At 40.4% G+C, this 14,996-nt stretch overlaps 1 protein-coding gene across 1 annotated transcript in view; it reads left to right on the forward strand.

The window, feature by feature from the left end:
* The window catches only part of MED14 (mediator complex subunit 14), a 34,891-nt gene extending 20,317 nt beyond the window's left edge, over positions 1-14,574 (forward strand). Inside the window, exons 17-31 of the mRNA XM_054627875.2 lie at positions 378-538; positions 811-957; positions 1,045-1,136; positions 2,412-2,564; positions 2,764-3,033; positions 4,243-4,398; positions 4,931-5,042; positions 5,664-5,795; positions 6,842-7,024; positions 7,699-7,934; positions 8,584-8,763; positions 8,961-9,068; positions 9,522-9,647; positions 10,257-10,446; positions 13,981-14,574. Coding sequence (XP_054483850.2) covers positions 378-538; positions 811-957; positions 1,045-1,136; positions 2,412-2,564; positions 2,764-3,033; positions 4,243-4,398; positions 4,931-5,042; positions 5,664-5,795; positions 6,842-7,024; positions 7,699-7,934; positions 8,584-8,763; positions 8,961-9,068; positions 9,522-9,647; positions 10,257-10,446; positions 13,981-14,054 — 2,320 coding nt within the window. The 3' untranslated portion in view covers positions 14,055-14,574. The remainder of the gene's footprint in view (positions 1-377; positions 539-810; positions 958-1,044; positions 1,137-2,411; positions 2,565-2,763; positions 3,034-4,242; positions 4,399-4,930; positions 5,043-5,663; positions 5,796-6,841; positions 7,025-7,698; positions 7,935-8,583; positions 8,764-8,960; positions 9,069-9,521; positions 9,648-10,256; positions 10,447-13,980) is intronic.
* The last annotated feature ends 422 nt before the right edge of the window (positions 14,575-14,996 follow it).

Below are 14,996 nucleotides of genomic sequence, written 5' to 3' on the forward strand. Positions count from 1 at the left end.
CAAATGAATTCAGATTGCCACAGAACTTAGTTATTTTCATCTTTTTTGGCTTATTCCTCTGTATAAGAGCTTTATACTGGTGAGCTCTTAGTTCACCAGGAGATAAGGACAATTCAAGAGATCCTTTAACAGTCTGTAATTTGCAGTTGTTGAATCCTGTATAAAAAGTGGTCTTAGCTCAGAGTGCTTTTGTGACACACTTATTACAGTCCTTGAAGAGGAACAGGTTATCTCACTGAGCAGTCCAGTTGCCTTTGCTGTTGATTTGTTCATTCTTTCATGTCCCTTGAGAGTCCTTCAGGAAATGGTAGAAGGTAGTGTTGTTACTTGTGGAACTGCACTGTGTCTAATGGAGATTCTGGTTTTGTCATGTATAGAATTCCTCCCTGTAAAGGTGTAAACGAGGAAACGCAGAAGGCTCTGGACCGATCTCTTCTTGATTGCACTTTCCGACTACAAGGTAGAAATAATCGCACGTGGGTGGCCGAGCTGGTGTTTGCAAACTGCCCTCTGAACAGCACTTCATCCAGGGAACAAGGCAAGTTTTGTTGAGGAACACTGGTAAATTTTGTTGCTTTCTAGTTTACATTGTCTGGTCCAGTAGTTTTAGTGTCTTGGTGTAGCTGGACAGCTGTCTGCTCCTAAGATTTCTAATAAACCGTAGTGTACCTTAATCAAAATTCTGACTGCTGAGTTGATGCATTTTTATTATTTCAATTTGCTTCCTGGTCACTTACCACTTTACAGTCTGTAAACCACAGCTCAGGAACCACTGGGTTGATCAGTATTTCCCATCTCCTCACACTGCAGGACCAACCCGCCATGTTTACCTGACGTATGAGAACCAGTTGTCTGAACCAGTTGGAGGGCGCAAGGTGGTTGAGATGTTCCTCAATGACTGGAACAGCATTGCTCGGCTCTACGAGTGTGTCCTGGAGTTTGCACGGTCCTTACCAGGTACAGAAATCGCCTCCTTTTTGTCAAAGTGGTGGGCTCACAGATGACTGTAATTTTCTCACTCTCTCTTCCCTCCCCTCTTCACAGACATCCCCAACCACTTAAACGTTTTCTCAGAAGTTCGGATCTACAACTATCGAAAACTTATCCTTTGTTACGGAACTACCAAGGGGAGCTCAGTGAGTAACTCCTAAATAGGCTTCAAATGTATGACTGAAAACAGAATGTGTAGGCTTAGACTTCTCAGAATTTTGCTGCACAATTTTTCTTTGTAGTGGAATTAATGTAGATGAATGTAGAAAAGACAGAGGGTGCCACATTGCTGATTTGCTGGGTTGCTGGAAGTTCAGTGTTTTTGAAAATTTCTGTTAGATGTTTTATATTGTGGGAAGGACAGTTGTGTGCTTCTGACTGATGAAAGATGGTGTGGCAGCCTTTTTCTGAAAAGCTTTGTGTAAGTGTTGTTACTGCTCACTGCTGTACTGGGATATATGGATGGATATGTGTAAACTGAATGCCTAATTCTGCCTTAAAAGATAGGACTCTAATATAAAGTTTTAAATATGGTGCTGTGCTTTCAATGAGGTATTCATTGATTATTTTGTAGCAGTGCTGTTACCTTGTTCAGAACTCTAGCTTCCTCTGTAATATTTGAATTTGCAACTTATTAATTAAATAACTGAGTACTTGCTCACATCTTTGTGTTAAGTGCAAGGTAGAGGAGGAAGTAAGTGCACGTTTATTTCAGATTAAGAATATAATTTTGTGTGCAACTGATGTGAAGTAGCTTCATACACTTGAAATTTGCTTCCTGGGACCTTTGTGTGTTCATTTTCTAAGCTGAATTTTTTTAAAAAGTATTTTTACATGCATTTTCATGGGAAGTGTGTGTAAATATTTATATATATGTATACATACATACATATGTATGTTATATGTATGTAAGTAGCCAGAGCAGCAGTATGGACTTTGCATTTAACTTCCTTACATATTATCCAGTACTCATTTTTGTGTAATATAACTTAAGAAAACCAGTCCACCTCCAGCAACTCACTAATCAGTTTTCCACACCACAAATCTCTCCAAGTTTAATTTTCTCTCTCTCACTTTGGCAGAAAAGATTCTTTTGGTTTTTGGTTGAGTTGCTGATATAAGTGTCCAGTTCTGTGGTTGCCAACAATCCAGGCAGCTAAATAGGTGTTAAACCTGAGGGTGCCTTTTTTTTTTTCCTTTACAGCCTCAGCAGCTTTTGAAGAAGGTGAATTATGAATCTGTTGAGATTTGATAGAAAATGGGGGGAAGATTAAATCTGACCAACTTTCTTGTTATAATCTCTTACTATAACCTCTTACATAACAGGTTATTACAACCTGTAATATAAAAGTAGAATAAGTAAGTTATTACAACCTACTTGTTCTAGCTTCCAAGACCATTTTATGTTTGTGACATTGCAGATCAGCATTCAGTGGAACTCCATCCTCCAGAAGTTCCATATTTCACTGGGAACAGTTGGCCCAAACTCAGGTTGCAGTAACTGTCATAACACAATTCTGCACCAGCTCCAGGAGATGTTTAATAAGACACCAAACGTGGTGCAGTTGTTACAGGTAATGTTCTCAAATCTTGTATCAAGAGAATTCCAATACACTAGGGAGCTGAATTCAGATTAAACTGTTCTCTTCAAGGGTGTTATTGTTTATGAACCTCATTGCCAGAAAGCATCAAATTTTCCCTGCTATGCCTCATTTTCCCTGACCTTTCCTTTTGGATGGGCTACCTGACCTCTCACTCTCCGCTCTCTCCCAGGTTTTGTTTGACACTCAGGCTCCACTAAACGCCATCAACAAACTCCCAACCGTGCCCATGCTGGGGCTGACGCAGCGCACCAACACTGCCTACCAGTGCTTCTCCATCCTGCCCCAGTCCCCCACGCACATCAGGCTGGCCTTCAGGAACATGTACTGCATCGACATCTACTGCCGCAGCCGCGGCGTGGTGGCCATCCGCGACGGCGCCTACAGCCTCTTCGACAACAGCAAAATCGTCGAGGGCTTCTACCCCGCCCCTGGGCTAAAGGTGAGCACCCCTGTGTTTTCTGGCAGCTGGTAAATAAATGAGCTTCTCACTTGGAAGTGTGAATGTGAGGTGAAGAGCTTGGTGAAGATTTTCTTTGTGGAGTTCTGCGGTTCCTTCCAAAATTTTGAGCGTAGAAGGAAGTTTTTGATTTGTTGGTAGATCTGTTAATTAGTTTGAATGAAAACATTTCCTTTGAAAAAAATAACATCAAGTGCTAGGCTTTTTTTTTTCTTATCTGTGTATTCAGGCATCCTTTTGTTGAAACTTGTGTCTAGGCTAGATGTGGGCTCCAGGATTAGCAGCAGCTGCTGCTCACAGACTGTTCTCTGTGGCAGTACAGTGCTCACAAGTTGCAGGTGGGACAATACTCCATGTCAGATGATTCTAGACAGAAACTTCTCTTTTAAAACACTTCCCATCAGCATGTGTGCAGGAGCCTGTGGCTTTGCTTCTAAATGCAGTTCTGGTTCACTCTTTCTTAAAAAGGAATCTCTGCACACTGACAGAATACCTGTACCAGGTATTATACCTGTACCAGTGCTAGTTATACTGAAATACTGTAAAATGGCTCCCTTTGAGAAACAGGTTAATTTGCCAGTTTTTTTCTGACAGTTGCAACTGAATATTGATTTTCTCATATTGCATTTAACTGATCCTGAACATCTGCCTTTTTAAAAAATGCCAAATGAAAGGTTAATGGAAAGAAGGAGATAGTAGATACCAGTGTAAAGTGGTAGAAGAGAATGGAAATGGGAAAGTAGAGGAGGAATTAATTCAATAAAGTTGGCAGGTTCCTCTGGGTAGAAAAGAATGCTGTGGAGCAGGTGACTTAGATGTTCTTAACTAAACAGGGCAGTTGCAGATGTGATACAACAGCCCCGTAGGTTCTGGATACTCAGGAGTTGTTCTGGAAAAGGTATTTCTAACTGCAAACTTTTCCTTATCTTTAAGGAGAGAATAAAAATGTTGGTATTTCTATTTACTGGAAATATTTCTTGTTATAGAGCCAGGTCGATTTATTAATTGATATATTTGCAGACTAATTACACTGTAATTAATGAATGCCCACTAGTATTTAGTTCCAGAGACCTGCCTGTCTCCTATGTGCTGTAGGTGATAAAGGTAGTTTTAAAGCTTAGCAAATACTGCCTTCATTTGTATAGTAAAATTTAAATGGGCAAACTGCTAACAAAAGTGCTTTTTCCACAGACATTCCTGAACATGTTTGTTGACAGCAACCAGGATGCACGGAGACGATCTGTAAATGAAGATGATAACCCACCCTCTCCTATTGGAGGAGACATGATGGATTCCTTGATATCACAGCTCCAGCCCCAGCAGCCACCACAGCAGCCACAGCAACAGGTACCCTTCAGGCAAAATAAATGTTTATTGCCTTCCACAATAGTAGATTTCTAAGAACTTCATGTTCTAAAGGGATTAGCAGTAACAAAATGGAAAGGGAGACTATAAACCCACTCTGCTGTAGAATTCCCCTTCGGGCAAAATGTATTAATTTATTTTGCATTTCTCATTCCAGTGTAAACAGCCCATAGCATATGAACAGCAGCTTTGGAAGGTCACATGAGACTTGCTGCCTAGAAGCAAAGGACTAAGGGAGGGAAAACAACTGTTTAAGATAAAAGATGGGAGGGAGAGTCAGGAGGCTTTGCTGTTGCAGGGTGACAGATAAAAGGAGAGAGGTACAGAGGTATTATGTCTTTAGAAGAAACTGAAAAAAACAGTGAGCACTAAACAAGATAGTCTAGAAAATCAAACAACTGTGTGGATGAACCTGTAAGACCAAAGCCTCATTAGTATTCTCCTGCATACACTTAATTTTTGTTTTGGTACAAAATGATCAAAAGTTTTAATTGTCCTGTGTTGACAATTTCAGCCATTTGCAAAACAGGCAGGAGCCTCTGGAGCATATCCTCTCACCTCACCACCCACCTCCTACCACAACACAGTGACACCCTCCCCGTCCATGATGCACACACAGTCACCAGGTAGGATGGCTGGGAGCTGGTCCTGTCCTAGAAAAATAGGTCTTTGTGCTTGTGTGTTTTTTCTATTATTTGAGCTGTGTTTAGCCCCAGACTAGCCAAGAGAATGCACCTTACACTGTGGGGACAAAAAGCAGGGTCCTGCCATGCATGTTTTTGAAAGTACATTTTGAAGCTAAAAAATCCGATTAAGTAAAACTGCCATCTTTAGCTGTGTAATATTTGGGGTGTTTCATCATTTCTGTTTATAACTTGCTAAGACATAAACCTGTTAATTTTCAATACCTGCTTTTTCAGAAAAGCTTTTCATGACCAAAGCTCTGCTTTCTGCTCCCAGCTGTTGTAGAACAACAGCTGAAAGTGTTTAAATTTGAGGAAGGGCTGGGCACAGGGGAAATGCCATTCTTCAAGCCAGATATCATGGGAAGTTTCCTTTGTGTGGTAAATCAACCTGAAAAATATAACAGTCATGCATGTACAAAATAAAGTCATTGAGTGCAAAAAACAAATTCTCCTGAATCTTGTTTGCTGTCTCCCTAAATAGGAGGGAGCAGTTGATAGAAAAAAAAATAGAACAGAAAGCTGGGAAATGTGTATGTCAAGTGATGTGATGTCTTTGATCAGGAAATTTGCATGCTGCAAGCTCACCTAGCGGGGCTTTAAGAGCACCATCACCAGCATCCTTTGGTCCAACTCCTTCACCTTCCTCTCTTGGAATCACAATGGGACAAACAGCTAATTTTGCCAGCCCACATGGTGAGTTCTTTACTGGCAGGAGTATATGTAGTGACAGGGAGGGCAGATTTGCTTCTTAAAATTAAGTCTTCCAGAGCAGACCTAAGGTAATTGAGAAAAATTCATGGTTTGTAATTGGCTCAAGTAGCTGTTTTTATATATGTGAGTGTTAATTGTTAACAGTAGTCAAAAGTAGCTGCATGGCATGTTGAGGTGTTCCTAACATGGTAAAAATTGACTCTCAGTCACTTCTTTCTGCTTACTAATGTAGGGAAATTCAATGTGGTCTTGTAGCAGAACAGTGGCTGCAGCTTTTAATGAGCATTTTCTTTTGTTAGATTAGTTAGTGGATTTTCACTGCTTACATTTCCTGGAAAAATAACTGGAACAGGTTAGAAATTCACATACTTGCGATGGGAAAATGTTGTCAAAATCTGGCTGGTTTGACATATCTGTGTGTGAGCAACCTGCCTTTTGGTTGTTTCCTTTGTTAATTTGGTTGGGTTTTTTGGAAAGCTGCCAAAATAATCCTTTGTGTAATCACAGTGCATTGGAAACTGTTCTATAGATCACAACAAATGAACAGTTCAGATGATAATTACCACACATCAGTTTGACTGTGGAGATGAACAAAGTGAGAGAGATGTACCACAGAGTAGGTTTAAGGTTCTGCTCAGTCTGTAGAGCAGAGATACCTTTGCAGCAATAACTGTAAGATACTGAATAAATAAGGAACTGTCTGGCTGAGGCTTCCTTTGCTAAGGAGCAGTAGAAGTCCAGGTCTGTAGGCAAGAGTTCCTTTTGGCTTAGAACCCATTACTTGTTGAACATGACTATTTTCCTTAGCATTCTACTTTTTAAAAAATACAACCTGGAAACCCTTGAAGTCTGTATCTTGATTTTTACTCTCTGCCCCCACTCATGTGTTTTGTATGGTTGTAGAAAGTAGTCTGAAAGCTTGCAGGCACTTTCATGCTTTACAGATTTTAGTAAGACTCTTTTAGATTTCTCTATTAGAAAGCCTTTTACTTTTTAAAGAAATAATAATGGTCTTGTAACATCTGTAGGTACCATAGACCCAAGCTCACCCTACACCATGATGTCACCCAGTCAGCGTGCAGGGAACTGGCCAGGATCTCCCCAGGTCTCTGGTCCATCACCAGCAGCACGGATGCCTGGAATGTCACCAGCCAACCCTTCCCTTCATTCACCTGTCCCTGATGCCTCTCATTCCCCACGAGCTGGAACAAGTAGGCTTCTTTATCAGTGTTATAACTGTGAAACACTCATGTTTAACATTTCTAGCTGTGTTCTTTTTGGTAGTTTTTGTGTCAGTCTAACAGTCCTTACTGTCCTTGTGCAGTAAAATGTCTAAGGAAATTAAGCCTTGATTCTGTCCTACTTCAAATCTTCAATAACAAATTGGAAAAGTGACCTAAAGCATACAGCATAAATGTCAGCAGGATTGATGATAGCTTTTGTTGAAGTGCAGAAATCAGTCTGAAACTATTGAACTCCATGACTAAGAGAAAAGTCCTCAGAGTGAGAGCAATGATAGGCACATTTGCCAACCCAAATACTAACTTTTCACATCATAGATTTGTAATGCTGCTCTTGCACGACTGATTTAGCCATTTTTACATCCCATTGAGTTTGTTGTGCAAACCTGCTGTCTGCTGGCATGCTGCAGAAAGAGGAAAAGGGAGGAGGATTTTAATGTTACTGAGACTCTTTGCATGGGTTCAGGGTCAAAACTAATTCCTTGTCTGTCTGATGCCTATCACTAGGCAGGCAAATTCTTAAATAAGAAGGATTGAGCTTTGGTCCAGAGGACTTATATATGAATAGAAGCAATTAAAGTGAAACATGTATCTAATGTTTCAGCTTAAATCCTCCCTTACTGCAAGTCCTTGTGTCCCCACAGGTTCCCAAGTCATGCCAACAAGCATGCCTCCACCTCGGAAACTACCTCAGCGCTCTTGGGCTGCATCCATTCCTACAATCCTCACCCACAGTGCCTTGAATATTCTGCTCTTGCCCTCTCCTACCCCTGGGCTTGTGCCAGGACTAGCTGGCAGCTATCTGTGCTCCCCTCTTGAGCGATTCCTTGGCTCAGTGATTATGAGGAGGCATCTTCAGAGGATCATTCAACAGGAAACGGTAGGGCTTCAGTTTGAATGGACCTGTGGGTATGTGAGTGCTCTGTGTCTTTCAAATCAGGCATAAACTGAAATGCTTCAAAAAAATAACTGTTTGCTGTTAGGCTTGTGCTCTACTTCTGATTTTTGCCATCTAAAGTGTCAAAATTTAGAGAAATCTTTTAGTTCCACTTCTTTTCCGCACAAATTAGATTTGGTCAGGTGATATTTGGTAGTTGTTAAAATAGCAAGTCTATGACCAAGTATATGATCTAAGTTTCAGATGCTATGGGTTCTTTGGGTTTAGCATGTCCATTGGGAGTTTACTAGAACAGCCATGGGGTTACTGTGGATAGCACTCCTTGGCAGGATAGCCAGAGAAGTGAGTTACTAGTTAATACTCAGTTGGGAATGTTACTTTAGGGTTTGGACAGACAAATGTGCCTCTTCACGTCTATGGCATGGATTCAGTGACAGAGAAACCAAATCTGGCATAAGCTTAATTCTCAAGGCAAATTTACCTGTATTAAAATATCATGTGTTTCTTTCTGGAAAGGGAGGTTGATCACTACACTTTGGGGAGGGAGTGAGAGAGGGTGTGTGTGTGTGTGTGTGTGTGTGTATGCCATTTAATGAATGACTAATTGACTGTGAATCTCCTTTTCATGCAGCTACAGTTAATAAACTCCAATGAACCAGGTGTCATAATGTTTAAGACAGAGGCACTGAAATGCAGAGTTGCTCTCAATCCCAAAACCAACCAGACCTTGCAGCTGAAAGTAACACCTGAAAATACAGGACAGTGGAAATCAGAGGAGTTACAGGTTTTGGAGAAGTTCTTTGAAACAAGGGTATGTACTGAAATCAAGCATGTTGATGTTTTCGTGCTTTGCTTTTAATCTCTGGTGTTGTTTTGAGTGGTCCTGCTGACTTTCACTGGCATGTGTTAGAGCTGCAAAAGATATAATGTCAGCTGTGCATGCTGGTTGCATATTAAATGATATATTTATTATCTAAATAGGCATTACTAAATAGTGTCTTTCTTTAGGTTGCAGGACCACCTTTTAAAGCAAACACCTTGATAGCCTTCACCAAGTTACTAGGGGCTCCCACACACATCCTCAGGGACTGTGTACACATCATGAAATTGGAGCTGGTAAGTCAACTGTTCTATTTATTTAGTTCACACAACTTTAGTTGTTATATTTTTGAAAAAAGCTGATGTGTCTTTATCTACAAACCCACAAATTATTCTAAATTTATACATAAGTTATTTAATGTTATTGGAGAAGTTTTCATTTTGCTACTAGCTTTCCTGGAAACGCTCAAAATTTCCTTTTAAAGGAAATTCAAATTTCCTTTAAACTTATGATTCTAAGGAACTGCAGACATGTTACAGCAGGCACATGTATAGCCTGACCAGAATCTTTCTGATTGAGTTACTGTGCTCAGTTCTTTCAGTGTTACTCTGATTTCTCTAAACCTGGCAACATCTGCAGGTTTAGCTAAAGAGGCACATTCTGCTTTGTGGTGCTTCCCTGTTTCATAGCTGTGTATGTCACTGACATGAGAACTTTGCTATTCTTTCTCTGTGCTGCTCTCTGAGCAGTTCCCTGACCAGGCAAGTCAGCTGAAATGGAACGTGCAGTTTTGTTTAACAATCCCTCCCAGTGCTCCACCAATTGCGCCTCCAGGAACACCTGCTGTTGTGCTGAAATCCAAAATGTTGTTTTTTGTAAGTAGAGCTATCTGTTTTAAAATTCTAACCCTGCATGTCTCTGAGATCATCATGAGTTCATAGCAAAACATAAACCCACTGTATCTGACAGCTGTAATAGCTAAAAGTGTTGTGCTGTTTGGAATCCTCGATTTGCTTCGATCTCTTTTGTAATGAGTTTGGTTCGTGTTCCTACTCTCCTTCCTACTAAAGCACAGCAACTCCTCGTGTTTCGTGTTCTTGGAGAGATGTTGACAGTATATAAAGTTCAGCTCCCTCTGGGCTGCATTTTCAAGTGCTCCCCTTGTGGGTGTTCAGTTGTTCTTTGAGGCACTAACCACCTAGATGGGTGAAGTGCACATTAGTGGTGCTGGGAGAGGAGAGAGGGATGGGATGTTCAGAACAAATCTGCATTAGTGTTGTGCCCGAGGCAATGCTCACTGTGGGGTGCTTTTGAGAAGACAATAGTCTCCACCTGACTGATAATTTCTCTGTTACAGAATTGATGTTTGAAAACAGGGGGATGGGAGTACATGCTGTAGGCCTGGAGTGTTTAACTGTATCAGAAGTTGCACTGAAGTTCGTGGTCATTTCATTTAACACACTTTTTGGGTTGTTTCCCCACAGCTTCAGCTAACACAGAAAACAACAGTCCCACAGGAAGCTGTTAGTATTATTGTCCCAATTATTTATGATATGGCTTCGGGTACAACGCAACAGGCTGACATTCCCAGGCAGCAGAACTCTTCTGTTGCTGCTCCAATGATGGTTAGCAATATTCTAAAGAGGTTTGCTGAACTGAATTCACCACGACCAGGTACTGTACATGTCCAGTAGATATATTCTCTTCACTCAGACATCTGTGACAAATCTCCAGTGTAAAACTAAACCTCTCTTAAGTCTGAATTCTTCTTGGTTTCTATCTTGCTTCTTTAGTGATTACAAACTCCTGATGTGACAGGCAATACATAATTAATAGGAAGTACTGGCAACACAGCAGAAGGTTGCACTGATGATTCAGGCTGGGTTTTGCTGTTCTGCCCAAGTGATAGAATGCACCCACCTCTTGTTGGCCCCACTCTTGCTGCTCAGTAAGAGTCACACTTTTTGACAAATGGGCCTAGAATGAGTCACAAGAAATATGCTATGGCCAAGTGTCAGTTTTCATGGTTAATTATGAAGTTACTCGGCTTAACAGTAGCATGTAAAGGAATCTTAAAATAGTTACCAGAACTTGTCCACGTGCTGTGAATGATTTAAAACTAATTGCAGTTGTTGTATACTCCTTTGTCAGTGTGTCCACTAGCAGAGGTGCATACAGTTCTGTCCCCCAGACTTGCTGTGAAGTGTTTGAGCTAGGTTGTTCTGAGTGTTCATTGGCCTGTAGGTAGTGCACTGTGAGCAGCTTTGTGCTTTGCTTTCCCTCTTGTTTGTCATACCTTTTATTTTTCTTTTATTATCTAAAACATGGAAAAACAGTAGCAGGTTCTTTGGGCAGCATGTTGTCTGTAAGCAGTGGTTTGGGGTCCTAGTACACGGATGGTTCATAAGAAAAGTAACTTTCAGTTCTGATGAAGAACATAATTTTTTCCAGTAACCCAGTGAATAGATGGAAGTTGTGAATCCAGAAGTTGACTCTTACTTCTGTTTTGTATAATTATTCATCTCGTTGTTATGCAGTAATTTTAACTATGCTTGATGGATTATTTCAATTGGTAGAACATGAGAAATGTTTACCTTAAATTGGTGTGGATATGCATACATTTCTGAAACTTGTGATGGGATTTAAATTAATATGGACTTTCTGTTTAACATGTAGTAATAGTGTAGGTAAATAGGAGAGAAAATAACCTTGAGAGCATGTGGAGTTCCCTGTAGGAGTTCTGTATGTGGAAAAGAGCTGTTGTTTGTATAGCACTTTTATTTCAAAATACATTAACTAAACTTCAGGTGTTGCTTCTGGAAGGTGCTTCCCCACAGATTTCCCCTGGTGTGGGGAAGGGTAGGTTGTTGCTTTGCTGTTTGTTATTGCCCTGAGTTGTGCTTTAAAGTAAACCCTCCACAAAATTCCACAGGCAGAGCAAGTAACTGTCAAAGGTGCTCTGGAGATGTGTGGTGAGATGTTTTCTGATGGTCACTAGATAGATCAAAATGGACAATTTTTGTTTGTTGTGCAAGTTTTGAAGCAGTTTTGGAATCCACTACAGGGAGCAAAGTATAGATGGGGGAAAAAGGCATAGGAAAAGCATTGGAGCCACAAGCAGAACCTTGTCCAGGCAAAGGAAAATGTAGCTGGCTGAGCAGAGGAAATTTCTAGTAGTCCTTCCTCTAACTTCCAAAAGAAAGAATTAGTCTGTATGATTTTATTTATTTCCACCATCACCCAGCAAAAGTAGGATCTTCCCTGAGGACACTTGAAATGCAATTTCCTCTGTTCTTGTTGTCAAAACATACATTGTTATAGCTGATCAAAGAGAACAAGAATACCTTCTTTTCTTGACCATTGAAAGGTGATAGGAGAGCCAACAGATGAAGGTATATAGCTGGGAGACTTCTCTTAAAACAGCAGGAGATGGGAGATCCCAGATGTGTGTCCTTTGTTGTCTGATGCTCCTTTCTCTTCTGCTGCTCCTGTGCTGTACCCAGGATTTTCCTGTCTTTCCTACCTGTTAGCTCTCTGCTGCACTAATTGCAATCTGCTTGGTTAAGGGAATTTTTCACTGTTTGAGTCAGGAAGGAGCAGGGCCTCCCATCGTGCACAGCTGATGTTACTGGCACTGTCGTTGTAACCTGGAATCAGTGTTGCCTTGTTCTGGCTGTATCTTTTTTACCTTTCTCTCTTTGTGAGAAAGTATTTTGTATTCAGCTTAATTTTCCTCTTAATAAAATGGTAGTGCCTGAAAAGTAAGTTCTTTTGAAAGAGTTTTCTTTTCAGATCTGTGGGCAAACACATTCTGCTGTGTTTAACAGTAAAGTGTTGACTCATTGTGAGTACACGTTGTCTAAGACCCCTTTACCTATGCCTCCATGGGAGAAAATACTTTACTTTGGGGAAATATTTGTATGAACTGAGAGGAAATCAATGCCCTGCAATAATAAGTTTAAAGTTGAGCTGTAAGTCCAAAACCTACAGTATGTAGTGGACATCAATCTGGTAAGGAAATTAAAGTCCCTACGGATGCTGGAGGTGACCCTGAGAGAGGAGCTCAAGGGACTCGTGATGATTCTTAAAGCACTTCACAACTAAACATTTTTCAGTGTCTGATTTTCAGTGATGCAGTGGATGGTATTTAGCCCAGATTTGTAGCTTTGATATGATAATGACTTACCCAAAATAATCTTGGGAATCCCTAGTCTGGCAGTTCAGATTAATGCATCCCAACAGGCTCTGCTCTTATCTCTCTGCTCACACTGTTGCTCCTTCAGCAGCAAAATTCAATGTCTTCTAATTTATATTTCTTGAAATATGCAGGAAAAATTCAGCCCACAGTGACCAGGGTACAACAGTGGCTACTAATTGTATTCTCTTAGCAGGAAATAGTAGATGAAAATCACAGCTGCCTGTTGCTTCATCTTTTGTTGTTCTTCTTTAACCCTTTCGCTTCTGTTGGTTTTAACTTCTTTAAGCTATTCAAAACGTGTGTGTTTTTGTCAACAAGTGCTATTTAAAACTTGGGGTAGCTGTGGCTGGTTTTTCCTCTCAGTATTGAATCTCAGCTGTTTGAAACAAAGTCCACCTGCTCTGTATTTTATTTTGCAGTTTGGATGTTAAGGGTAGAGCCAGAGCAATTTGGTTGAAAGAAACAGATTCCTGGCTGTTGCCCAGTCTTGGAATTAGAAATTTTTCCAAGACTAAGCTTAGGACAGAAAACGTCTTCCAGCTGTTTCAGACTTGAGTCTTTAAAAATATTTAGTTTCTGCTTGTAATCAATAGAAATAAAATTTGAAAAAGTTGGGGTTTTCTTTTCTTAAGATTGGTGCACTTCATTAATAACATACAGAAAAAATCGGACCACAGTCCATGTGCAATCAATTCTAGCATGGATTCAATCTTGACATTCAAAAACAATTAAAAGTTAAGAGCTACTTGCAATTCCACCAGCAACAAGAGCAGTCCTGCTGGGAAAGCTGGAGCTCCTTCAGCAGGTAGCTCCCACAAATCCCGACATCCCTGGAGGTTGCTGGGGTGTGGGAGTGGCAGCCTCTGGACCCCGGGCTCTGGCCTGGGGGCTCAGGGGGCTCAGTGAGGAAGGGCTGTGGGTGTGGGGCTAACCTGTCTCTTTTCCCTGCCCCAGAGTGAGGAAGGGCTGGCCGGGGCGCGGTGCTAACCTGTCTCTTTTCCCTGTTCCAGGTGAATGCACAATATTTGCAGCCGTTCGTGATTTGATGGTTAATCTTACGCTGCCCCCTGGGGGGCGTCCCTAGACACTTTTAAAAGAAGGCTGAAAGTGAGAAAAAACAGCAAAAAAAAAAATTAAAAAAATAAAATAAAGCCTTCAGTTAAAAGAGGACGTTTTAATTTTACCTTTTTTTCTAAGAGCTAACTATAAACTGGCAAACTTTCAGGGATGCACTTTCATCACATGAGTATCACCACGACTTTTGTATAGTGCTGTTGTATAGTGTGTTTTAATGGGAGACACTTCAGACTAGGTAATAGATCGAAGTATCAGCTTGCTGGTAATAGATTTAATATTCTGTTTTATACTATAAAGATTATGAAAATGCCAAACTTGTTTGTTTTTCTGTTTTTCTTATGTTTTGGTGTAATAGTCTTTTTTTAAGGCAGGTCTGTCATTTTTGAATACTGTAAAACTGTGACAAACTTTATATTGAAGCTGTATTTTAATATGACTGCTTTGAATCCTTAAACAATTTATTTGGGCTTGTTGTAAACATGTCCCCAAAAAGCAATATTTAATAAACTGGATTAAAAAATCTTAAACTGGATGTTGTATCATCTTGAACTTTATTCCTCTCCTGTGTAGTTACTGATCAGATCTCTTATGTTCACACTTCCTGCACTATCTCTGCATGTGATCTTGGTTACTCACACGCACACCTGCTGCTAACTTAAAAACCCAAACAAATTTTTATTTATTTATTTATCCTCTGGGTTCCATTTGTTCCAAATCAGAGCAGAACAGAGTTTGTTCATTTTCCTGGTTGTAAAAATAATCAGTAACTACTTAAAATGGTGCTTCATTTCTTATATCAGGAACTACATCTCTTCTGTCCCAAAAGCAAAGCTTAGTGGAAGAAAGAACCTTTTGTCATCTTCTATGTAATCTGTAATAACAGACTCTTGTCTTATTGTAGAGGCAGGTAAGGTAGAAGCTGGACCTGCTACCACAAAATTGGAGAGGA

This window comes from Agelaius phoeniceus, chromosome 2 (genome assembly GCF_051311805.1).
Source record: "Agelaius phoeniceus isolate bAgePho1 chromosome 2, bAgePho1.hap1, whole genome shotgun sequence".
NCBI classification, from domain to species: domain Eukaryota; kingdom Metazoa; phylum Chordata; class Aves; order Passeriformes; family Icteridae; genus Agelaius; species Agelaius phoeniceus.